The 26,687-nt window shown below is 36.8% G+C and overlaps 1 protein-coding gene across 1 annotated transcript in view; it reads right to left on the bottom strand.

The window, feature by feature from the left end:
• The window catches only part of PGM2L1 (phosphoglucomutase 2 like 1), a 50,742-nt gene extending 24,360 nt beyond the window's left edge, over positions 1 to 26,382 (bottom strand). Inside the window, exons 1-4 of the mRNA XM_044258551.1 lie at positions 25,979 to 26,382; positions 4,279 to 4,446; positions 926 to 1,032; positions 146 to 230 (exon numbers count right to left, since the gene is read on the bottom strand). Of these exons, the coding sequence (XP_044114486.1) occupies positions 146 to 230; positions 926 to 1,032; positions 4,279 to 4,446; positions 25,979 to 26,089 (471 nt within the window). The 5' untranslated portion in view covers positions 26,090 to 26,382. The remainder of the gene's footprint in view (positions 1 to 145; positions 231 to 925; positions 1,033 to 4,278; positions 4,447 to 25,978) is intronic.
• Positions 26,383 to 26,687: the final 305 nt, after the last annotated feature.

Genomic DNA, 26,687 nt, shown 5'->3' with positions numbered 1-26,687 from the left:
TCAAAGCAAAATTTGTTTTCCTTCCTTTTGTCCTTCATATCACTTAATATAGAACTATAAGCATGACAAAGATTTGAATTCCAGTTGAATTAAGAAATCTTTTTAGGAGCAACAAAGTGTACAATCAATAACATGACACACTTACTACAAAAGGCGTAGGAACATATCTTGAAAAAAGGTACACAGGAACATCTTTGGCTAGTAAGACTGCAGCAGTGAGTTTAGCAAGTCTAAAAACAAAAATAGAGATTTCACTTAGTCCTTAGCTTACCACACATTTTAAAACCCAACCCTCCACAAAATAAATGTTTCATATTGTAATTATTCTGTATATGTAGTAGCCTAATACAACAAATTCTTACAATCACTGGTTATTTAGGCTTCATGTCCCAACTTAAAAATGTTAAAAAAGATTTTTTGAAAAGGAACTTATTAAGAAATAGAACTGATATTTTAATTTCTTTCTTTACCAAGAAATAAAACCCGCAAAAGGCAAAAAGAATGGAGGAAAGTGAATTAAGAGAATTCAAGAAACAAAAATAATTAAACCCTGAAAAAAAATATTGCTATCTCCTGATTATCTATGTGTGAAAATGCCCTAAAACTAACTAAATGTGAGTACAATGAGAGAATACAAGTTATACAATCACTCCTACCTGATACTTGTGCCAAAATATTAAAATCATAACATAAACCATGATGTCATTCTAAATACTAACTCTAAATATTTAAAATTTTAATTCTGCCTGTAAGAGCGAAAGGTTATAATAGAAGCTTTAACATGCTTCCATTTCAGTTCTAAAATAAACATCAGCATATGATCACATTTCTGGTTGACAGTTTCCTGTTTCAGAAATCCTACCACTAATTGTTTTTCAGGTTTTATTCCAGTCCAACTTAATCTCTGAAACAATTCACACTGTACCTCTGGCTGCTGCAGCTGCTAGTTACTTGACCCCGGGTGTCATACCCAACAACAAAGCCTCTCTGCTTGAAGTCTGAGAAACATCTTTCAAGGTATTTGTACATTCCCTGAAGCAGATAAACACAAAAGATTAGTTCCTGACTAATACCTGCATTTTCCACCATTTAAAATCCATTATTTTTATGTGTTGTGTGCAGTTTATTGGCTCATAGGGAACTGGCTTCCACCTTTATGCTTGTGTTTACCAGTGTGGGAACAATACTGTTCAGTCCTCAAATCTGAGAGGACAAACATTTATTCCCTTAAGTGTCAGACACATTTAATACCACAGAAATATCAATTAAGTAACTATGAAAGCCAATACGATACATAAAACATTAGGGAAAAAAGAAGGGACAAGAGAGTCAGTATGGTTTTAAAAAAAAAAAAATTGTTAGAAGAACCAAAAGAAATTGTTTCTTGCCTTACGGCTGTAGACAACACAATTTTGACCATTTTAGGCCCTGCTAAATCTCAAGACTGAAGCCAAACAAAAGATTTGACCTATTCATGACACAAACATTTTAAATCAGCAACATAAACCTTCATTAGAACATTTCTTTCTTTCTTCCTTTCTTCCTTCCTTCCCATTCCTTCCCTTTCCTCTTCCCCTTCTTTCCTTCCTCTTTCTCTTTTCCTTCTTCCTTTTCTCTTTCTTTCTCTTTTCTTTCTTTCTTTCTTTCTTTCTTTCTTTCTTTCTTGTCTTTCTTGTCTTTCTGTCTTTCCTTTCCTCCTTCCTTCCTCCCTCCCTCTCTCCCTTTCTTTCATTAATTTTAAGTAACCTCTACACCCAACATGGCTCAAACCCCCAACCCCAAGACCAAGTGTGCATGTTCTATCAACTTAGCCATCCAGGTGCCCCATTAGAACATTTCTTTTTTCCTTTTTTTTTCTTCATTAGAACATTTCTTAAGATGGCTGATCCCATTTGCAATTCCTTAGTTCTAAAATCTCACAGAAAGAAAATTTCATAAACTAGGAAAATTTGCAGCCGATGGCGACAAAAAAAGAAATGAAAGTATTTAATACTGAAAACATCACAACAATAAAGTAGAACCATTTAAGTGTCCTATGAATGATTTGCTAACTTTAATAAATGCTTTCATCTCTAAAAATAACACTTCATATTGTACAGTCTTTTAAAACCACTTTCACAAATGTTGGAACAATTAATCCTTACAACCCCAAAAAGAAAAAATGAAGATACCTTTCCTATTTTTGTCTGTCCTTCAACATCTTTTCAAAGAAAAGAGCAGACAGAATAAGATTGAAGCTCCACTCAATGACTTGCCCAAGGCCTAAATTCACCTAAATTTACTGAAGGCTACTATATGGCAGGCACAGCTAAGACAATATGCGGCAGCACCATGAGGCCCCAGTGACTTCTGGACCCCTCTTTCAGATATAATTATTCTTTCCAACCTATTCCTGAAAGACAACCTCAAACACCTCCCTTTCGGCCTTAGTCTATACTTTGTATTCGATTAAGCTCTTCTCTCCAGCTAATCTCTTAAATCAGGCAAAAACCCCAGCTGGCAAAACATCTTGTGATAGGAGCCAAAACTACCTACCCCTCCAATAATGCCAGCAAGACCCTGCATGAGTGACTCCAAGACAACGATTGACCTGACCTTTACTGCCCACCTGCACATACCCACTACTTTTGTCCTACACTTTCCTTATATAAACGTAGAAATTTTTTCAGCCCTTTGGAGACAGTCTTTGAGATGTTAAGTCCACTGTCTTCCTGGTGTTGGGCACACTGAAATTCCTTTCTTGTTTCACCACCACTCTGTTTCTCTGCCTTTGGATTTTGTCAGCAGCAAGTGGCCGAACCTGGGCTGCTTAGGATCTCCAGAGTCTGGTGCTCTTGCACCCCTGCGCTCTGGTTACACTCCCTGTGACTGTGGGTGTGAGTCTGTGGATGTGTGCGTGTACGCATGCTTGCTATAACCCACGCTGGGTAGTTTCACCAATTTATTTATTTCTAAAGATGATGCTATCCTCAAATCTCACAGAACTTCCTACTATTCTCTGGTTTAAAAATCTACCTTTGCTTCTCCCCATAAACCTAGATTCTGAAAAGGGCTAGGGCTTAAGAATCAGATTCCATTAGGCTTTTCCACTTCACATAATGGAATCTCAACTCTAGTAACAATTTACATTTCCATAGAAAATGATTTTGAAACGCCTCTTCCAATCCTTTTTGTAAAGTCAAGGAATCTTCCTTTATTAAAAGCCTATAAGGAAATAAATTTATTAAAAAGAGTGAGCTGACACATCTCTAGATGAGAGAAAGAAAGGAGACGGGTGCAGAAGTGGCACGTATCCTACCTATTTAGTCATCTTGTTGTCTGTTCTTCCCCATCCCCTGCATTAGCCTTTGCCTTTAGAGAATTCCCTCAGAACAAGGCTAAGGATGATTTACTGTTGGCGCTATTGATTAGAATTATATCTTTATATCTACTGAGCAATCCTCTAGTCCAGAACTATTTTTAGTATATGCTAAATGCATTTTAGCCTCAAAAGTATACAATTCCTTGAAGCAGTAGGAATGATTCACTAGAAAAAGAAAGTAATCTGTTTCTATGTTGCATAAAAATGGGGAGAAATAAATTGTATCATATCATAAACTGTTTTAAGGAACTCTCATGGATTATAAGAAACAAACTGGGGTTGCTGGGGGAGAGGTGGGCGGAGGGGTAGGGTAATTGCGTGATGGGCATTAAGAAGGGCATGTGATGTGATAAGCACTGGGTGTTATACGCAACTGATGAATTATTGAACTCTACATCTGAAACTAAGGATGTATTATATGTTGACTAATTGAATTTAAATTTAAAAAAGCTCTCATGGATATGGACTCTCTTAAAGAACTCTCATGGGTATGGAAAACCATGTCAAAGATAAATATTTTTAACTACATTTTCCAAATACTCTGGTCAATCTTTATCAATGGCCATATGCCAAAATGAGTAATTCTCTTTTTTCTAAGTTTGTTTCTTTCTATCAGTTGGAAATGTCAATATCCATTTCCTGATTTCAAATGCAAATTAACAATGTCAAGAGTTTGAATATGGTCACCAAAAGAACTCAATCAGAAAGTTAGTCTATAACCTGGAAGATACACAAATGCCTTCTAAAATAAATCTTATGCAAGACCAAAGATCAGGATTTATTCCACATTTTTTACTTAAAAAAGTACCTTCCTAGATATAAAGTTTGTTTTTGTTTTTAGAAAGGCACAACCTAATTTAGAAAGCCAAAAAATAGTGTGATTAAAAAGTATACGTACAGTACTTTGTAATTCTTACCTGTGTTGACTGTATTACTGTAAGGTCATTAATATAGCAAAATCCTGCCCCCATAGTAGAACGAAGTCCTGCAGTCCCAAAAGTCATTCGGCAACAAAGACGATCCCGGAGCTCCTTGTTCATCCCATTCCGTAACAGATTTTCAATCTGCTCTTTTGTTTTGGGATTCTATAAAAAAAGGTATTAAGACTTAATCAGGATCACAAGCAGCATCCTAATATGAAGCCCTTCTGAGGAGCCAGGAAGTGTTATGTGTATATCACAAGGTTCTAGACACACCATAGATTCCACGGTGTTAATGATCAGTATCAGTATATATAATAAAACAATACCTAGCCCTTTCCAGAGTCCCCCAAGGAGCCAGGCCCTTACTGGAGTCCATTTACATATCTCTAATTATCCCAGCATTTTTTGGTAACACTATTCAAGAGTTTTTTAACAAATTGATAAACTTAAGAGCTATGAATCCAAAATAAGCCTCTTAGTCAAAAAATAACATTAATTAGAGTCTCTATTAAGTGTTAAAAGAAATGTGGAAGCTTTTGGGTAAAAGCCATCAACAGACACTTACCAACCACTTCCCAAATCTCTGTGATTCAAAGTGACCAGATAAGTGTTCCTGCTCTTTAAAGTCACAGAAAACCACTCAATGTATCTACAGTAAAGATGACCATAAAATGGTCTTAGATACTACATGTGGACTTAGATAAGAATGAGAATGAAAATTCAGTCCAAACTTGGCTTGCTGAGCAGAACACACCAACATCTACATTTTAGAATTCTGTGTTTCATTATCACATCTTTTACCTTATTTTCATAAAGCTCAAGGATGCCCCTGACTGAAATAGTACCTCGCAAACAATTAACTTCAAATAGAAATGTAACAAAAAATTGGAATAAAATTTGTATGGGACTTTCCAGTATTTTCTTTTTAAGAGTCAGAGTCAGATATTACGAAAATAAAGTGAACCACAACTTCTCCCTTCCATATTTTGTGTAGTATGGATTTAGTCCATACTAACAACTTCGATCTTCTATGTCTATAGCCTATACAATAATGAATATTCCAAATGATAAACCAAGGCAGCTACAAGGTGCTAAATATGAGAGTATATTTGTACTTGCAAAGAAATAAAAACACATTAATATATATATTTAAACAGAAAGGGGGCACCTGGGTGGCTCAGTGGGTTAAAGCCTCTCTGCCTTCAGCTCTGGTCATCTCAGGGTCCTGGGATCTAGCCCTGCACTGGGCTCTCTGCTCAGTAGGGAGACTGCTTCCCTTCCTCTCTCTCTGCCTGCCTCTCTGCCTACTTGTCATCTCTGTCTGTCAAATAAATAAATAAAATCTTTTAAAAATAAACAAACAAACAAACAGAAAAGTTTTCTGGTTATAGTGGAATTAAAGAAACCAGAGTACATGCCACAAACTAATAGAAATTCTGATTAACTGAAATTGTAATCTGCTAAAAATATCCTGTAAAACAAAAATATATTGGGGCGCCTGGGTGGCTCAGTGGGTTAAGCCTCTGCCTTCGGCTCAGGTCATGGTCTCAGGGTCCTGGGATTGAGCCCCGCATTGGGCTCTCTACTGGGGGGGGAGCGCCTGCTTCCCCCCTCCCCCTCTGCCTGCTTCTCGGCCTACTTGTGATCTCTCTCTCTGTCAAATAAATAAAATCTTAAAAAAATATGTATATATATATATATATATATATATATATGTATCTTACATAAAACCTTAACTCAAGGAATCTCCCTTTTATAAATGGCACACACTAGCAAATACACAGGCTATATAAGAATATGAATAGCTATTTTTTTTTCGAGATTTTATTTATTTGAGAGAGAGAAAGAAAGCATGCCATGTGCACAAGCCAGGGAGGGGCAGAGGACCCTGAGATCAGGACCTGTGCATATGGCAGATGCTTAACCAACTGAGCCACCCTGATGCCCCAAAATAGGAATAGCTATTAAGATAAGAATCTAAACAATAAGATTACCTGTGCTACTATTTATTATTCTAATGTCTAAGATACCACCAGATTTGATAGAGGTCAAAGAGACTTGAAGAGGGCTAACACTTAAACAAATGTAAGGGGCACCTGGGTCACTCAGTGGGTTAAGTCTCTGCCTTAGGCTCAGGTCATGATCTCAGGGTCCTGGGATGGTGCCCCACTTCAGGCTCTCTGCTCAGCAGGGAGCCTGCTTCCCCCTTTCTCTCTGCCTGCCCCTCTGCCTACTTGTGTTCTCTCTTCTGTCAAATAAATAAAATAAAATCTTAAAAAAAGAAAGCATAAGAATGGAAAAAATTAAACACTAAAAACACCTGCATTCTGTAGAGGGTACATGACAGTGTCACATAGTTAGTGACACTGAAATTGGGGTAGTCCTGGGGGACCTGACTGGCTTAGTTAGAAGAGCATATGACTCCTGATCTTGGGGTTGAGTTTGAGCCCCACACTGGACACAGAAATTACTAAAATTAAATAAATAATTTTAAAAATTGGGGTAGTCCTTTTAGAGTTTGCAGCCACTATCAAAATTTAAACTGCATGTACATTTTGGCACGTAAATTTCTCTGTCCACAGCAATATCTTCACCCAAACAAAAAGATTTATTCATGTAAGAATGTTGTGATAAAGAACTTAAGATTTAGAGAGGGAGCCTAGTGACACTGAGCAAATATTAGAGGTCTAGACAGGATTTGAATCCAGGTTGGTCTGGCTCTAAATCCTATACCACCTCACTATAAACAACAAAACAATTATGTAGAGCAGGCTAATAATGTTTCTAATAATAATAAACTCCCAATTATAAGGTAAGACATTATTCTTTTTAATTACAGCTAAATAAAAATGATCTACCAGACATGAATACTATTAGGTTACTGAGTACTTCCTAATGTTCAACTGCACAGCTACTAGAGTAGGGCCTAAAAATTCTATTCTCTGTTATAAACATCACAACCAGTCCTAACCTAATTCCTGGTTCTGAAAGAGCCTATAAATTAGAGAAAAAATAAAAATGGATTAAAAATCATAATGCATTAGACATAAATATATTTTTATTGTAAACAGTGCTAAGTGATTACAGTGACAGGCATATGAAATCTACTTTAGGTTTCTCCACTATTTCATAGGTAGACAATTTCAAATTAGACACTGATGTCTCAAATGTTTTAAAATATACCTAAAGGGCTCTCTATGTAGCCATGATTATATTTTCCATTCAGATGAATTTGTATTTTTTTGTTGGTTTTTTTTTTTTGTATTTTGTTGTTAAAATCTTCAAATGACTATGATTTTTATAAGCTATCATATATGAAGGTTCTAAAGAACTACAAATTATTTTTAAATACTATTTCTACAGAGAAGTCAGATGTATTAAGTGAAAAGCAGAAGCGTGTATAAAGTGCTTTAATCTGTATAAAAAGAGGTATGTGTATACTTATATATCATTCCAGAAATACTCCATGCAAATGTAAGAGACTAAAAATAGTGATTATCTCTGATGGGGAAACCAGGAGTGAGGTCTGAGGTAGGTAAGTGACTTATTTTTAATTGTACAGCCTTGGTACTGTTTGGATATTTTATGATGTCTTACTTATTTTATGGTAAAAACTAAGTAAGTATCTATGATCGCTGAGGGAAAACTACTTGTGTGTCTACTTTTTACCTCACAAATTGTTCTTTTTAGAACAGACCTACAGAGGGCTATTAATAAAACATACATTGGATCTTCCTCAAATACAAATTATTGTTTGCTTAATAAATGTGCTCCCTTATTTATAACGCACTCATTACTTGAGAGTAGGAACAGCCTAATCAGTCAAAAGAGAAAAAAATGATTCAACTGGTGTCAACTGTAGAGAAAGCATCTCAAATTATACTGTAAGTCTGTGGAGAAGTTATATGATGTACATACTTTTTGCTAATGCACTTGTTGATCTACATATAAAATGAAAATTAATTATTTAGAAAGTAAATGCATTCAATCTGAACTAAATTTGCTCTTAGCCAGAATATTTTAAAATCCCAATAATTTCAGTACCCCAAAAAAGTAATCCTGAAGAAGATCCAAAAAGATTTTAGTGACTGCTAGCATTTTCTATACTTCATCAGGAGTAAAGCTGATTGTTTAGTAGGAAATCAGTAAGTTAAAGAGTACAGAATTAAAGCCAGGCATTATTTTCAAATTTTACCTGTTTACCCAAAATTTTCTTTTAGGTTCTAATCCTATGGATTGCTGCAACTTTATATAGCTGAAATGAAGAAAAGAAAGTATCTTCTTACATAAAACTCTGTGGAGTTCTGTTTTTTCCATAGCATAGTCCATAAGGCCCAAATTCAAAAACATGAAAGAACCGATTTCCACACACACACACACACACAAAAGTGGCAATACACACACACACACACACACACACAGAAGTACCTCTTCTAACAAACTTCTTACAAACTCTCATAGATGTGAATAAAGCTATAGACCAGACCAAAGTCACTCCAACCCTGCCTGCCATGAAATGAAAGTATTAGTACTCACTTACGAAGGATTTTTTTGGACTCACCCAAGCTTTTCTGAACCTATTCTGTACGTAATTAGAGGGTTTCTGTATTATTTATGTGTAATAAATGTAAATATGTATAAGAGGATATAAAAGTAATTAATCATCATTATATAAAACAAATCAAGTTTGTCAATGAGGAATTCACCTATAAATCTTAGTTCCTACTTCTTTTATAAACCTAATATTTGTATAATTTTTATACAACTTGAATCTACTCTATTAATATTCTAGTACTAAACCTAACAGCACAAAAATAATTTAAAATGTGACCTTCATTGTTTAGAAGATTAAAACAGATCTAAAAGAATACAATATATATTCACAATTCAAACCTTAATATTGTTATATATATAAAGATGAGGCAATGGACACCGGGGAGGGTATGTGCTTTGGGGAGCACTGACTTGTGTAAGATGGATAAATCACAGACCTGTACCCTGAAAAAAGTAATAAAGTAAAAAGAAAAAAAAAAGGATGAGGCAATATACAAAATTGACTTTTTAGTGGCTCAAATATATCTAAAATTGCAAAGCTACAAATAACATTTTAAAATTTTACTGACAGAGGCTGCTGTCTAAACAATAAATACCCATTTTATAAAACTACAGAGAAAAAATATTTAAGTTTATTTCCTAAACAGAAGTTAAAATAGGAAACTGCAATCTGAAAATCCAAAGGGTAAACGCAACTGACATTTACTTCTGAGGGTCAGCCAGTTTGAAGATCCAAATCTAGAGACCTGGAGTAGAACATGTTTTCCCAACCAGCTGCTTCCTTATTGAGTCCAAAATATACTCTTGCTAATCAATAATTTTTTCCCATTTAAAGGTCTTTGTATAATTCTAAATTTTATTTCTCCATCTTTAAAATTTATTTTTCATACAGAAGTATAATTGACATACATTATATTGTTTTAAGTATAAAATAGTGATTTGAAAATTCAATAGATTACACAATGCTCACCATGATAAATGTAGTTATACCATCTGTCACCGTATGTTAATACAATACAGTATTATTGACTATATTCCCTGTGCTATACTCCTCATCTCCATGACTTGTTTATTTTATAACTAGAAGTTTGTGTTTCTCAATCCCTCTTGCATATTCTGCATATGCCCCCACTCTCTCCCCTCTGGGGACCACCAGTTTGTTCTCTGTATTTATGAGTCTGTTTCTGGTTTTTGTTTGTTCATTTGTTTTGTGTTTTAGATTCCAGATATAAGTAAAAGAATTTCTCATTTAAAAAATTATAGAAATAGCATAAATTAAATTGGCTTAAATAAATTTGAATGACTATTCTTGTCATATAAAATGAGATGTCATTAATAAGAATTGGCTTAATAAAATTTGAGAAATAACCAGTTAATTAATATAAAAATTGTATCCAGGAAATAAAGATTCTAACTACTCAAAAAGCAGAAAATACAATTCCAAATATACTATATTATCATTTAAGTATAATACTAAATATATCAAAATTATTATGAAAGATCAAAATGTTGATTATATTTCAAAACTGAAGATTACAAAGGCATAGTCTTTTTTCTTTACTGTTCAATAACATAGTCATATTCAAGTATGTATTAAGCTTTAAACAAAAAATATTTTTCATATAAGACAGTCAAAATAAAGCATTTCAAATGTTTGTTGTTTTTCTTTATGTATCCTGACACATACGTTTCTTGACTAAAACTGCTTCTTAAAAAATAAGGTCTTGGGGCACCTGGGTGGCTCAGAGGGTTAAAGCCTCTGCCTTGGCTTAGGTCATGATCCCAGCGTTCTGGGATCGAGTCCCGCATTGAGCCCCGAATCGGGCTCTCTGCTCAGCCAGGAGTCTGCTTCCCTTCCTCTCTCTCTGCCTGCCTTTTTGCCTACTTGTGATCTCTTCTGTCAAATAAATAAATAAATAGATAAATAATATTTTTTAAAAAATCAAAAATAAAGTCTTAATTTTAAAAAAATAGAAAAATCACCTCAGTAGATACAGAGAAAGCATTTGAAAAATTAAACAGCCAATAATTATTTTTAAATTTCTCAGTAAATTTTTAAAGATTTTATTTATTTATTAGACAGAGATCACAAGTAGGCAGAGAGGCAGGAAGAGAGAGGAGGAAGCAGGCTCCCCGCTGAGCAGAGAGCCTGATGCGGGACTCGATCCCAGGACCCTGAGATCATGACCTGAACCGAAGGCAGCGGCTTAACCCACTGAGCCACCCAGGCACCCCTCTCAGTAAATTTTTAATAGTAATTCCATGAGGCATCTACCCAAGAGAAATGTTTGAAACATGTTCACACAAAGACCTGTAAATGAATTTTTTTCTGTAAATGAATTTTAATAATAGATTTATTCTCAACAGTTGAAACCTGCTGTCCATCAACAGGTGAATGAATAAAAAAAACTGTTGTACATCCATAAAATGGAATAACATTTAGCAATAAAAAGGAATAAACTGCTGAAATAGACAACAAAATGGATAAATCTCACAAGCATTATGTTAAGTGAAGGAAGCTAGACATGAAAAGTCTACATATTGCATGATTTCTGTAAAGGCAAACTATAGGGACAATAAAGAACTATTACAACTCAACAATAAAAAGACAACCCAATTTAAAAAGGGGCAAAGGAGGGATGCCTGAATGGCTCAGTTGGTTGCGTATCTGACTTCCACTAGGGTCACGAACTTGGGGTCCTGGGATCAAGCCCCTGGAATAAACCCAGAGTCAAGATCTCTCCTCAGTGTGGAGTCTGCTTCTCCCTCTTCTTCTGCCCCTTGGTAGCACCCCTGCTCATGCTCTCCCCTACTCTCTCTCAAATAAATAAAATCTTAAAAAAAATTAAAAAACAGGCAAAGGATTCACTAAAGAAGATATATAAATAGCCAATTCACTGTAATAAGTATTGATTTGTGCTACAGTATAGATGAACTTTGAAAATATGCTAAGTGAAAGAATGCAGACACAAAAGTCACATACAACAATAGTATGCTTCCATTTATATGAAAGGTCCAGAATAGGCAAATTTAGACAGATGAATGGTTGTCAGGAGCTGGGGTGGGGGAGGAGGAACAGGGAGTGACTACTAATGGGTACGGGGTTTCTTTCTGGGATGATTACAATGTTTGAGAATTAGATAGTGGTAACAATTGCACAACCCTTTGAATATACTAAAACCCACTGAATCATTCATTTTAAAGTGGTAAATTTTATTTCACATTATGTGAATAATATCTCAGTTAACAAAAACAACAGGACAAAATTAGATCAGTGATTGAAAGGGGTTGGAGCAAGGGGATTCACTACAAAAGGGGCAGGAGGGAACTTTTTGCAGTGATACAAATGCTCTTTTGTGATGTTGATTGTTATTCAATTGTATACACTTTTCAAAATTCATTAAATGTTACACTTAAAAGAATGAAACTTACTGTCCATTATGTAAATGCAAATTATACTTCAATAAGCCTGACTTAAAAAAAAGTATATAGAAAAGCCCTAAAGCTGAGTTTGAAGTAGAGGAAATATGCATAAACCCAGAAGCACAGGGTTTTACATTATAAAGTATGAATTAATAACAAATAATATTAGGTGGGTTTTTTTCAATTACCTTTATAAAACATTTGAAAAATATAATTTAATGTTAAAAATACAAAACTTGAAAGATACCTAATTCTCTTCATGAAGCAGAGTTGTTGTTGTTTTTTTTTTTTTAAAGACATGCAAATTACAAAAATAAAGTCATGGGTGTGAGATGCACTGTAGTAGCATATCAACTCTCTTACTTTTAAGTTTTTCCTGATAATTATGTAAAAGTTCCTTGATGTTTGGGATATTTAAATCATAATTCTACATAAGTATGAATCTAATTTTACAGAAATCACAAATGAAACTATCTTTGTAAAATATGACATTTCTACCTAATGAACATCTTAGGCTGTATTTGATGTTATTTTATTGTTGACTTGCATTTTGTTAAGGAACTATAGCTTCTGGTACTATTTAGGCAAAAGTTAACAGTATCCACATTTTCAAAAGTTATAGGGGCACCTGGGTGGCTCAGTGGGTTAAATGCTCTGCCTTCGGCTCAGGTCATGATCCCAGGGTCCTGGGCTTCCGCCCCACATCAGGCTCCCTGCTCAGCGGGGAGCCTGCTTCTCTCCCTCTTCTCCTTCCCTCTCCATTTCTGCTCTCTCTCTCTCTCAAATAAAAAAAAAAAAAAGCTCTGAACAGTGCTTGGCATGTAACAAAGCCACACACACACACACCCAGTTTGTTATGCTTAACACTCCAGTCTCCCCCTATATCTTCAGGTCCAGCAAGAGTTTAACCACTATCACGGGGCTTCGGCGAATAGAGCCCATCTGCCTGAGTTCTGATCCCACAGCCACCATTAACTAGCTGCGTGATCTTGGATAAGTAACTGAACCTCTCTGTTCTTTAGTTTCCTCATTTGTAAAACACTAGTGATAAGAATATCGGGACCTGATGATAGTATTATCAAAAAAGGGGGGGCACCTAGGTGGTTCAGTGGGTTAAGCCTTCAGCTCAGGTCATGCTCTCAGAGTCCTGGGATAGATCCCTGCATTGGACTCTCTGCTCAGCAGGGAGCCTGCTTCCTCCTCTCCTCTGCCTGTCTCTCTGCCTACTTGTGATCTCTGTCAAATAAATAAATAAAATATTTTTTAAAATTATATGTTAAGTATTTACATATTATAAAAAACACAATACTTCAATTTTGGGGTTTGAGTGTTTTCAGGCACTGAAATAGTTTTGACCAAGTGATTTTTTTTTTAAAGGAGCTGTTCAGCTTCCAAGGTTATCTTGACTTTGAATTAAATGAAAAACAAAGCTATTTTCAACCAAACAGGAAATTTAGCCAAAACTCTAGTATTCTTAGATATGCCTTGTTTACTTCGGAGAAAAATGGAAGGGGAGGAAAATGGGATCAGTTAAGTGGATATGGGAATTTAAACTGAACCTGTCATTTATTTCTTTAAAAAGGAGATCAGATTAGATTTAGCAAAATACTGTAACAAAATAGGAGATGCTTATCATTCTGTATTTTCATTTATTTTTTATTTTTTTAAGATTTTGTTTATTTATTTGACAGAAACAGAGAGATCACAAAATCATAACCTGAGCCGAAGGCAGAGGCTTTAACCCACTGAGCCACCCAGGCACCCCTCATTCTGTGTTTTTAAAAAGGAGAGGTCAATTTGTTAAAAAGGCTCATTACTTCTTTAATTCGTTGGAAGGCTCTATAATCATCCTAACCTAATGTAAAACTCTGTTACCGATAATTCTAGAAGAGTCTCCAGGCTACCCTCCACATCTCCAACCCATCTCATCCTAATTACATACTGCCAGACTAATCAGCCAAGAACCAACACTAAAGTCCAGTTCCATTTATATCAAAATAAAGGTTAGGAATTAGGTTCCAAAAGCCAGAGACCAAAATCTTTTCAGATTGAAATACTCTCTCCATTTCTCTGAATCCAAGTTTGTATACAGGGTTAAAAAAAAAAAAAATGGGAATAACTACCTCAAACAATCCTTGAAAGATTAAGAGTTTTTTTTTTGTTTTTTTTACATGAAAGCATCTATTAACATATCTGGCACATGATCACTCAATAAACAAGAGACTTCCTTTTTCCTTTACATAATCTTTTTTTTTTTTTTTTAGATTGTTTTTTTAAAAATTTATTCCTTTGAGAGAGAGAGCGCCGCCAATGAGGTCAGGAGCAAGTGGAGGGTCATTGGGAGAGGGAGAAGCAGACTTCCCACTGAGCAGAGCTCCACCCTGGGATCTAGCCCTGGGCCAAATGCAGATGACACCCAGGAGCTCCTCCTTTATGTAATCTTCACTGCCACAGCAGTCCATACACTATACTTGAGCTAAAATAAAAAAAAATCTTCATTATTCTTTTGCACACTGCACATTCAGTTTCATTTCCCTGATCAGTTTCGTTTTCCATTTTATTTTTCTATTTCTCCCACCTTAAATTTCCTATCCCCATATTCATCATCTATCTTATTTATCCTTCAAGGCCCAGCTCCAATTCTATTTGTTACGTAGTCTTCCTGACTTTCAATTTCTATGGCTCTTAAAAAGCAGTGTCAGACAGTTGACCATTAATTGTTCTTTACTTGTATCATTTTTTAAAAAGATTTATTTATTTGATAGAGACACAGTGAGAAAGGGAATACAAGCAGAGGGAGTGGGAGAGGGAGAAGCAGGCTCTCTGCTGAGCAGGGAGCTCAACTCGGGGCAGATCCCAGGACCCTGGGATCATGACCTGAGCCGAAGACAGATGCTTAACAACTGAGCCACCCAGGTGCCCCATTTGTATCTTATTTTATTTTTTTAAGTAGGCTTCAAACCCAGCATGGAGCCCAATGCAAGGCTTGAACTCACCACCCTGAGATCAAGACTCGAGCTGAGATGAAGAGTCAGATGCTTAAACAGTTGAGCCACCTTGGTGCCCCTCTTTATTTGTATTTTAAATATTATTATTAATTTTGAACTATATCCATACATTTTCCTACTTAATAAAATACTAATAATACAGGGGTGCCTCAGTGGCTCAGCCATTAAGTGTCTGCCTTCAGATCAGGTCACGATCCCAGAGTCCTCCAATCGAGCCCCACATTGGGCCCCCTGCTCAACAGGAAACCTGCTTTTCCCTTTCCCACCTTCCCTGCTTGTGTTCCCTCTCTTGCTGTGTCTCCATCAAATAAATAAATAAAATCTTTTTTAAAAAAAAACCCTAATAATTCGTATAAAGCTAAACAGGGTCTTTGACTATTACCATCCGTCCCTGGCCCCTCCTGTAGGGGGAGCCAGTACTGTTGTGATGTATCCTTCCAGATCTTTACTGGAGAGAGTTTTGCTTTCTTTTTGTTTTATATATAGGGTATCATATGGCACAAACTGTTCTGCAACTTGCTTATTTCACTTATTATATCTTGGAGATCCTTTCAATACATATAGATCTATATATATGTTTTTTGTTCCTGTTTTACTGAGAAACAACTGACATCACTGTCAAGTTTAAGATACACAGCATGATGGTTTAATTATATATACAATCAACCTTTGAACAACACACGTTTGAACTGAGCAGGTCCACTTATATGCAAAATTTTTTTAGTAAAATCAGTACAAAATTGTGAATTTATTTTCCCTTTATGATTTTCTTTTGTCTAGCTTTATTCTTTTGTAAGAATATATTTTGTAATACATATAACATACAAAATATGTGTTATTCAACTGTTATCGTTAAGGCTTCTGGTCAAAAGAAGCCTATTATTAAGTTTTTTGGGAGTCGAAAGTTAAATGCAGATTTTCCACTGCTTGCGGTGTTGGCACCCCAACCTTCATGCTATTCAATGTATTGTGAAATGATTAGCACAATAGGTTTGGTTAATATCCATCATCTTAGATAGATACAATAAAAGGGAAAACGATTTTCTTTGTGATGAAAACTCTTCGAATCTACTATTATTTTTAAAGATTTATTTATTTATTTTAGAGAGAGAAACAGGAGGAGCAGAAGGAGAGGAAGTGGAAAAGAATCTTAAGCAGATTCCCCACTGAGCATGGAGCCCAATGTGGGGCTAAATCTCCCAACCGTGAGAGCATGACCTGAGCCGAAACCAAGAGTCGGATACTCAACCAAGCCACTCAGGTGCTCCTAGATCTACTTTCTTAACAACTCTTCCAATATATCATACAGTAGTGTAAGCTATAATTATATTGTCCATTATATCACTAGTACTGACTTATAACCAGAAATTTATATACCCTTTGACCATCTTCCTTTAATTCTGCATATATATCCCCCATCTGGTAACCACAAATCTGATCTATGAGTTTGCTGTGTTTTTTGGTCTTTTGGGGTTTTTTTAGATTCCACATGTAAGTAAGACCATATAGTCTTTGTTGTTCTTGTCTATTTCCCCTTAGCATAATGCCTTCAAGCTCCATCTATGTTGTCACAAATGGTAGTGTTGTCATTTTTTATGGTTGAATAATATTCCATGGTGTATATATACCATAACTTCTTTATCCGTTCATCCCTGATCTAGGGTATTCAACTGTTGCAGTGTTCCAATTTGTTTATCCTTTCCCTTTGGTAGGCATTTAGGTTTTTTCTAAATTTTACTGCATTAATAATGAAATATTTCAGAGGGAAAATGACATGAGAAAAATGTGAAGCAGAAACCATAAAATAAAATCACTATTTACATTAAAGAGATCTTCTGATTAGCTGAAAGCTAAAAGGCCTATGTATCTGAGAAGCATAGGATTTTTCATTTACATTATAATTTTCATATTCTTCGGGACATTTGATATGACCATGCCATAGTTTTGTTTGGTAAGATCCAGTGCTCACTAAATTATCTGGTGTAAAAGGTCCCATGCAGGATTCGCTATGGTGACCTACCTGTCTCTTCTTTTCCAGCAGAAAAATATTCTTTTCTCCATTAACTCTCTTAGTACTAACTGGCAGTAGATAGAAATTGACTAATGAAAAAAATATTTTAGTATAATCTGCACTAAATTACGTATCAATCTTTCATTCTGGGGAAAATATATTTATTAAAAAAAACCAGACACATGAAATATGTAAAAACAACTAAACAAGCAAATCATGCTGTCTCTCTAAGACAATTAAAGAAATCTAATATAGATAATCCAGGGAGGGACTATGAAAATCTAAAATGGTGAAATATAATACTTACATTCTTTGGTTAGTTCAATGTATCTTACAAGTAAAATCTGAAAGAATCAAATGAAGACAAATTCCTTTTCATCAGGTTCTCTAGGCTCTGATTTTTTAAACAGGAAAGAAAGAGGGGAAATAATTCTAGATCAAGGATATATCCACATAGGCTTTCTTTTTTTTTTTAAGATTTTATTTATTTATTTGACAGATAGAGATCACAAGTAGGCAGAGAGGTAGGCAGAGAGAGAGAGAGAGAGAGAGAGGAGGAAGCAGGTTCGCCGCTGAGCAGAGAGCCCCATGTGGGGCTCGATCCCAGAATCCTGAGATCATGACCTGAGCCGAAGGCAGCAGCTTTAACCCACTGAGCCACCCAGGCGCTCCTCCACATAGGCTTTCTAATGGCCTCGTAGAAAACTTGAAAGAACTAACCAAAAATCCTTTAAGAAAGAAAAGATAGGGGCACCTGGGTGGTTCAGAGGGTTAATCCTCTGCCTTGGGCTCAGTTCATGGTCTCAGAGTCCTGGGATGGAGCCCCGCATCCGGCTCTCTGCTTGGCAGGGAGCCTCCTTCCCCTACTCTGCCTGTCTCTCTGCCTACTTGTGATTTCTCTCTGTGTCAAATAAATAAATAAAAAGAAAATTGAGCAGATAGTACAAGGTGTTCTCTTCAGTTTCCCCTGTTGTGAACATCTTGTATTAGTGTGGTACATTTGTTGTAATTGATCCAATATTGATCCAATACTATGAACTAAAGTCCATAGTTTACATATGGGTATTGACAAATACATAATGTATTGCACATTACAGTATCATACAAGTATAGCTTAACTGCTCTAAAAATCCCTTGTGCTCCTTCCTTTCCCCAGGTAATTTTTTTTTAAGATTTTATTTATTTATTTGACAGAAAGAGATCACAAGTAGGCAGAGAGGGAGGCAAAGAGAGAGGAAGGGAAGCAGGCTCCCTGCTGAGCAGAGAGCCCGACGTGGGGCTCGATCCCAGGACCCTGGGATCATGACCTGAGCCGAAGGCAGAGGCTTTAACCCTCTGAGCCACCCAGGTGACCCAGGTAATTTTTTTTTTTTTACTCCTTCCTTTCCCCAGGTAATTTTTTTTTTAATTTCCTCTATAGTTTTACCTTTTTCAGAATGACATATAGAGTCATACAGTATGTAGCTTTTTTAGAATGCCATCTTTCATTAAGTAGTAAGTATTTAAAGTTTAACTATGTTTTTGTGGCTTGATAGATTATTTCTTTTTGTGGCTTGATAACTTTTTAAAAAAATCAATAAATAATATTCTACTGTATTGATGTACCAAAGTTTGTTTAACTATTCACCTACTGAAGGATACCTTGGTCGCTTCCAGTTTTAAGTATATTTTTAATTTGAAAAAATAATAGTTTCAGTTGAAGATGAAAGTCTCAAACGCTTGTCTCCTCGTCTTCCTGAGTATTTTTTACATGAGAGTAAAGGTATAAAAGGACTAAACCCATAATGCAAAAGAACTGGGGAAGGGGTCTATGGGTACTGAGGACTAGATGAAATTTCAACATATTTCTGAAAGACAGAAAGTAGCATGAAACAAAGCATAGTAAGCCAAAACCCTATTTATCCCACTAACATCTACATTTGGTTCCAGCAATCCCACTCTGGGTATATGCTAAAAGAACTGAAAGCAGGTGGGATGCCTGGGTGGCTCCGTTGGTTAAGAATTGAAAGCAGGGTCTTGAGATATTTGCACATCCGTGTTCACAGCAGCACTATTCACAACAGCCAGGGGGTGGATGAAACCCAAATGTCCACTGATGAATGAAAGGATAAATGAAGTATGATATACCATATTATTCAGCCTTAAAGAAGGAAACCCCGTCATAGGCTACAACAAGATGAACCTTTAACACATCATACTAAGTGAAATAAACTGTCACAAAAAGACAAATACTGTACGATTCTCTTTTTATGAACTATCTAAAGTAGTCAAATTCACAGAAATGGAATAGAATTGTGATTACCAGTGAGTGAAGGGAGAAGTAAAAGGGGACTTACATAACAGCTGGGTTTCAGATTTGCAAGCTGAAAAAGTTCTAGAGATCCATTTCACAACAATGTAATATAATTAACACTTCTGAACTATACACTTAAAAATCATTAAGATGGTAATTTTAGTTTATATGTTTTTTCGCCACAATAAAAAAATTACTAAATCTTATGTTTTGTCTTCAGGTTGATCTTCAAAATTGAACATAATGTAAACATAAGTTAAGATCATCTAAATATTGTTCATTGTGAATCCCTGTAGTGGATTTGAATAAAATTTGCTTCTGTTCAGGCCCACCTATGTTTCCTGAAGGTATTGAGATCAAAATGCATTTTTTCTTAAACTCTGTCAATTCATTGTTCAAAATCATGCGCTGTTTTCGTTTGCTTCATGTTCAAACCATAACCTGCTTACTCAGGTCTTCCATCCTACCCTCTTCCCTCCCTCTTCCCCTCCCTTCTTCTCTACTATCCATGGATAACTGCCTTTCTTTTTTAAATGTTGTTGCCAGAAAAACACACCATCTTCGCCATATCATAAACATCTTCCAGTTTTTTATTATTTATGGCATAGACACATTTCCTGAAGCCCAGTGTGGATCTAGCGCACTATGGTCATCTGGGATTTCTTTATATTGGGGTAATTCATCCATGTCAGTGACAGTGTCCTCTTAAATAAAATGGTCAATTGGGAGCTCTGATTTGTGAGTTGGGCTTATTGTTCTGTAGACTTTGGTAGTACTAAGTACATTATTTAAACTTGTAAGAGAATAACTAAAACGTAACTACTGAAATTTAGGAGAGATAGAGAATTGTGTAAGTGAGCTCTGAGTTTTTATAGCACATATTTGACAAATAATAACCTAAGTCAAGGACTACTGGTACTGGCATATTATTTAGTCTTTTGATGGTAACCATGAGAATAACTAAAAACAAACAGCTAAAAATGGCTTCTAAGGAGCAAATAAAAAATGAAAAGTGGTTAGGAACATTGTTTTCTATTATGTTCTCTTTTGTACTTTTTTTTAAATCATAAGCATGTATTTCTTTAAAATAAATAAAAATGCCTTGAAGATGAAATGGTGGAAACTGATGAGGAAATGTAAGAAGTCTGGAAACAAAAAGAAATAAGGAATTTCATTTCTAAGAAGTAAAATAAATCCAAACCCTTATTTATATGCACTAAATTTCTCAGAGGGAGAATGCTGTTGCCAGGGAGACCAAAGCAAACTGTTGATCTGCAAATTCAGCTCTTTAAAAAAATTCCATGACATTTATTCTGCAATTACATCCTACTCAGGTTTAACAAAAGCCAATAAAATAGCTTTAAATTAAGTCCTTGAACCTGGGGTATGTTACTAACATTTACTAAATATTCAGGTTATAGAGTATAGTGCAGTGATAAGAAAACTAGAGTAAAGGTCAGGTTCTAATTCTAGTCCCAACTCTACTGCTTAAAAGTCATACATCCTTGGGTAAGTCATTTACCTTTTCTTAAACTAAGTTTATTTACTTGTAAAAATGGGGATAACTACTGCCTGGCTTGCCTACCATTCAGGGTTGCTGTGAGTATCAAATGAGATTTAGATCATTTTACAAAAGTTTGAAACATTACACAAATAAATTCAACTAGTAAGTACTAATATTTCCCCCAAATTAATAAAACCATATGTATTCCATACTCTTCATTGATTAAAGACCAAATTAATTAGAAAAATGTGAACCAAAAAAGTAATATAAACTAGTATTGTAAAACTTGGATTGAACTAGGTGGCAGATAGATGCTGTGGTCCAGGCTCTACCACAACTTCTTCAGGTCTCTATACAATGAAATTACATTAGACTGCTTTTGTAGATGTGCTTCTTGGATATATTTTCCATCACACAATGATGATTTAAAAGGGAATTCGTTCACCACTAGTTTCCTGGGCTATATTTTGCTTGAAAAAGTTTCACTGCTAGATATCGGAAAATCACTGGCTTAAAGTCTTTTATTTCTAGTTTCAGGCATTTCATAACCCTAACCTAACCTAACTCATCTTTAGCTTGACATTCTATCCTTTCTCAACATAGACCTACATTTTGAGACCAGAGTGCTCTACTTTCTATTTCTCAAAATGCCATGGCCAATCTCTGCCTGCACATTTTGTCAATCTATAGCTGTTGCTCCTCCAACTGACTGAACAGCGCTGCCCTGTACTGTCCCTCTCCCCACCCACACATTCACACACCCAAACTTGAGCAGTACTCAGTATCTTGGTTGTATCTGTTTTCAAAAAGTTAAAATTTACAGTAGATCAGAAACAGGTAATGGTTGTCATATTAAAGAGAATCTGGCTTCTAGGCCAGTCAAGACTTGTCTATAATGTGATAGAATGTATGAAAACATTGAAAAAAAGAAATAGGAAGAAAGTGGGAGGCTTTAGCCCTAGAGCATAGAAGGGAAAGAGCACTTTAAAAGGGTCATCTGTGCATTACCTGGAGAAGGAACACCTTGAACCTCGGACTTGTTGGGTTCCAGTGGTAGGATAATCCCATCACAGAAATGGATGCATTTACTTATTACTGGCCAATGCTGTTAAACATTTAAGCATGTATCTGAATCCCTGTGATCTGATTTCATGATTACTATAAATCTTCTTAGTCTTTGACTTCCATTATGGTACTTCTAGCAAATACCCTGACTAGAGACAAATCCACTTATATTACATCTATACCCTAAATTAACAAAACTGCATTCTGAATTCAGACATCGGTTTCAGTTTCTTGAGGAGGGTCAATCCATCCTGAGACAAGACAAACTAACAAAGTCTGAAGGCATAAAAACTCAGGGTCAGATAAGGAACTACAGTAAATTAAACAACAGAATGCCACTGCATAGAAACTATGTGGGGTACTCCAGACTGCCCCAATAAAAACCCTGTCTCATTGCATTATTTTCTTTTTAACACTTACATACACCTTTATTCAAGGCCACTAAACACATACTAAAGCTCTTCTATGACATGGTCTCACATACCTTTCCAAAAATTTCTATCTCTTACCCAAGCTACAGCAGAAACAAATGCTCTAAATACACCGTTTCTATCTCTGCTTGGAATAGCTCCTCTCTATGTTGGCAAGTCTAAATTTTAACTAATTCTGAGAGTTTAACACAAATAATACTTTTTTTCATGAAGATTTTTCTAAGTACACCACCCTACCACAGCTAAAACTAGCAATTTTGGTGATATGGGCAAGCAGAGTCATTAAGAATCAGCCACATTTTATAGGTTCCCTTTTTTCACTAAAGAGATATTAATCAGGTAGTAAACTCAGTTTCTGTTCTGAGACAATATTTGTTGTCAGCGTGTAATATAATAAATGCTGTAAGTTTGATCCATTATTTCACATTTCCGCACTCTAAATTTCAGTGCCCTGGGATATAGCCTAGGTTAACCACACTATCAATCTACAGTAAATACACCTTTTGTACAAATTAAAAGTATTATTTCCCATATGAGAGGGATCTATTAATTACTTCTTTTTTTATTAAATAATTATTTAAATTATTTAGATTTATTCCCTGGGCAAGGGCACTTAGTTGCTCCCTTTGTGAGCTTTTGTTTCATTTTCCCTTCTATGTTCTCTGAGGATAGAATCCCTATCTATTTCATTTTTGTATCTTCCACAGGTTTTAGCTAGTATTTTTTTTAGCTAGTATTTTATATAGAAAAGGTACTTTAGGGGCGCCTGGGTGGCTCAGTGGGTTAAGCCTCTGCCTTCGGCTCAGGTCATGGTCTCAGGATCCTGGGATCAAGCCCCGCATCAAGCCCCACTTTGGGCTCTCTGCTGGGTGGGGAGCCTGCTTCCCCCTCTCTCTCTGCCTGCCTCTTTGCCTACTTGTGATCTCTCTCTCTGTCAAATAAATAAATAAAATAAAATAAAATAAAGAAAAGAAAGGGTACTTTAAATATAATTTAAGAATTTCTCTTCCATTTTCAGTGAAGGTTCCCCCTCAGTCTTTTTAAATGTATCTCATTTTATAAAGTCTTCCTTGATCATCCCAGCCCACAGGTCACTCTTACTTTTGAATTCCTGTAAGGACTGCCTACAAATGTTTAATTGCCACAAATACTGTCCCAGTGTTATTTTTTGTGTTTATATGAATTTTATAGTCTTTTCATATTTTCATATATCCCAATATCTAGACACAGCATAGACAATAAATATTATTTCATTCAACCAATCTTTAAAAAAAATCAAAGAAAAGCATAGTCAAAACTGGCACCTAAAAAGAACAAAAGATCTCACCCATGGCAATGAAAACAAATTCCTATTGCTGGGATCAAAAGCTTTGACATGCATAGTAGTTACTAGTAAATTAAATTGTGTTGGAATTCTACAAGTGTTTTCAAATTTCATGAGTCCTCTTTTCTCTTCAGGGACACATAAGTGCCCAAAAACATTCATTTCCTGAAAATACCAATGAAAGCAGATGGCTTTAAATAAAAACAACTAACCTTATTAAACATATAAGATTATCATTCATTTGCAATTTGGTAAGGTTTCCATGCTGGAGACATTTATATAATCAGTTTGTAGTACATTTGTTTTTATTGTATGCTGAGCATTAGCTCTTGTACTAAGCTATCCTCGGGCAAATGGCTTTAAAGTTACTCGCTTTTTACACATTCTTATGGTAATTAATGGGATATCAAAAATTCTGCACACTTGACTTAAAAAAATATATGGTCAAATCCTATAATAAGGAAGTTAGTTCTTTAATTTTTTTTTTAAAGATTTTATTTATTTATTTGACAGAGAGAAATCACAATAGATGGAGAGGCAGGCAGAGAGAGAGGGAAACAGGCTCCCTGCTGAGCAGAGAGCCCGATGCGGGACTCAATCCCAGGACCCTGAGATCATGACCTGAGCCGAAGGCAGCGGCTTAACCCACTGAGCCACCCAGGCGCCCTAGTTCTTTAATTTGATATTTGAATCACAACACTCTCGAGTCTTCCCACTCCAAGCGTGGTCCACAGACCAGCAGCACTGGTATCACCTGGGAGCTCACTCTTGAGGCAGAATCTCAGATCCTACCCCAGGCCTATTAAATATGAATCTCCATTTTAGATCCCTAGGTGATCTGTAAGCACTTTAGGTTTTGAGAAGCACTGGTTTACACTCTAGAGGAAAAACAGAATGTCCGAGATGCCTATGAACAAGCAACAATAACTAACTTATTGTAATTGCTTATTTGTTGGTCTTATCTGCTAACTGAAGGCTTGTTGAGGTCAAACCCTTCTATTTCCTCACCAGTAGTATTCATCCCTAACAGGCTCGGAAAATATTGACCCAATGCTCCATAAATATTTTTTGCTAAATATATTAATGACTGAGCAAAGTGAAAATCAGACTTTTTCTGAAAGCAAATCCTTTAGAAAATTCTTGTGTACATGGTTTCACATACTGCCATACTAATTCCTTAATTCACTATTATTAATTCCATTTAAAATACATTGCCTTCTCTACTTCAACAAATGCATTTAATGCACTTGACAAGCAAAAGCTTGGATCATGTTCTCCTGTTGGAGCCACCAACGGCCTCTTCTACAAGAGAGCTGAATTTTAATTCTGGCTTTCACAGATCCATCACATATGCCTTCACATGATGAAATCACCCCAACAACTCCGAGGGGGTGGCAGGAGTAGAGGAGGAAAAGGAATGGGTAAAGCAAAAAACACTTCGTATGGGGAACATCAAGTGAAACCATGAAAACATGATTCTTTGAACAGGATAGTTCCAGAAAATAACTCCCGGCAAGAGAAATAAAGAGGTAAAGGAACGCTTACCTTTCTCAAGAGCAAAAGGTGATACTAGAGAATACCAGGGAGCGATAAAAAACCAGTGACTACCTAGCGACAGAAGGTGGAAACACACCAGACCAGAAGTAAAGCCGAGAACGGTTAAGGACATCTAAAAAGGGTACCAACAACCACTTTCAGGTTTGCAGAGAAGGAAGTCAAGGGAGGAGAAAGGAAATAGCTCTATGAAGGGTTTAACTTACGACGATGATGATAATTATAATTATTTTTTATGAGAGAGAGACGACGTGCTGTTGAAGGGCAGGGAGTGGGTGAGAAAGGGAGACTGCAATCCCGCGCACTGCAAAAAGAAGGGAGACTACTGGCAGCCCTGCTCAGCCGGTCCCGGGGAGGCTGCCCAAGCATAGGTGGGTGGCAACGCCTGGCTCCGCTGGTCCCCGCCCGGTGGCTTGAGCCATCTCCTCTGCAGCCTGCCGAGCACCGGGTGGGGACGGAAAAGACGGACGGCGTATGCGAGGGCATGCGGGAGGACAGGGCTGATGCCGGGCTGACCAGGTACCCACCTTATCCCAACGAAGCCACTGTCCGATGGCCGTGTCTAGCTGAGGATCCCCGGTGTGGTAGGGGGCGTGGAGCAGGTTGGAGTTCAGGTCCCCCTCTGCATTTTCAGCCATGGCAGCCAGACTGGGGTGTGAGGGCCTGGGGGGCCGCGAAGACAGTGGGTTGGGTGGGGGGGTGCTGAGATGCGCTCACCAAGGTTCTGACACCCCCTCCTCACTGAAGGGCATCGGAGACCGACCAACCACGGGATGTCTGAGCCAGCTCCTGCTGCAGCTTTGGGGAAGCAGAAAAGAGGGGGATGCGGCTGCCCGCTCCCAGCAAACCAGCTCCAGGTCTTTTTCTGCACGAACCGACTGAGGCGGTCGCACAGCGAGAGAACAACAACAGTCCCAGATGTCTGGGTCGTGGCCGCCGCCGCCGCCGCCGCCGCCGCCGCCGCCCTACGCCCCGCCCCACCTCCCGCGCCACAGGCCCTGCCCCTTCCCGCCCCTGACGATTTAAGTGGCTGGGGCGTGAAGCCCGAGCCAGAGAGCGCGCTCGCGGTTCGTCTGAAGCAGTATGATCTCGGATCAGCGAGGGTGGTGAGGGGTTGGGTTTTTTTTTTTTTTTTAATTTGCTTCTTGCCTCGCGTCTTATCATTGTTACAGTACCCACACACTCCCACGCGTCTCCTTTTCTCAATCAGCTGACGTATCCACTGCCAGTACCCCA

This window comes from Neovison vison, chromosome 7, assembly GCF_020171115.1.
Source record: "Neovison vison isolate M4711 chromosome 7, ASM_NN_V1, whole genome shotgun sequence".
In the NCBI taxonomy this organism is placed as follows: Eukaryota; Metazoa; Chordata; class Mammalia; order Carnivora; family Mustelidae; genus Neogale; species Neogale vison.
Note: the sequence above shows the minus strand (reverse complement) of the source record. Positions and strands in the feature narration are given on the sequence as shown.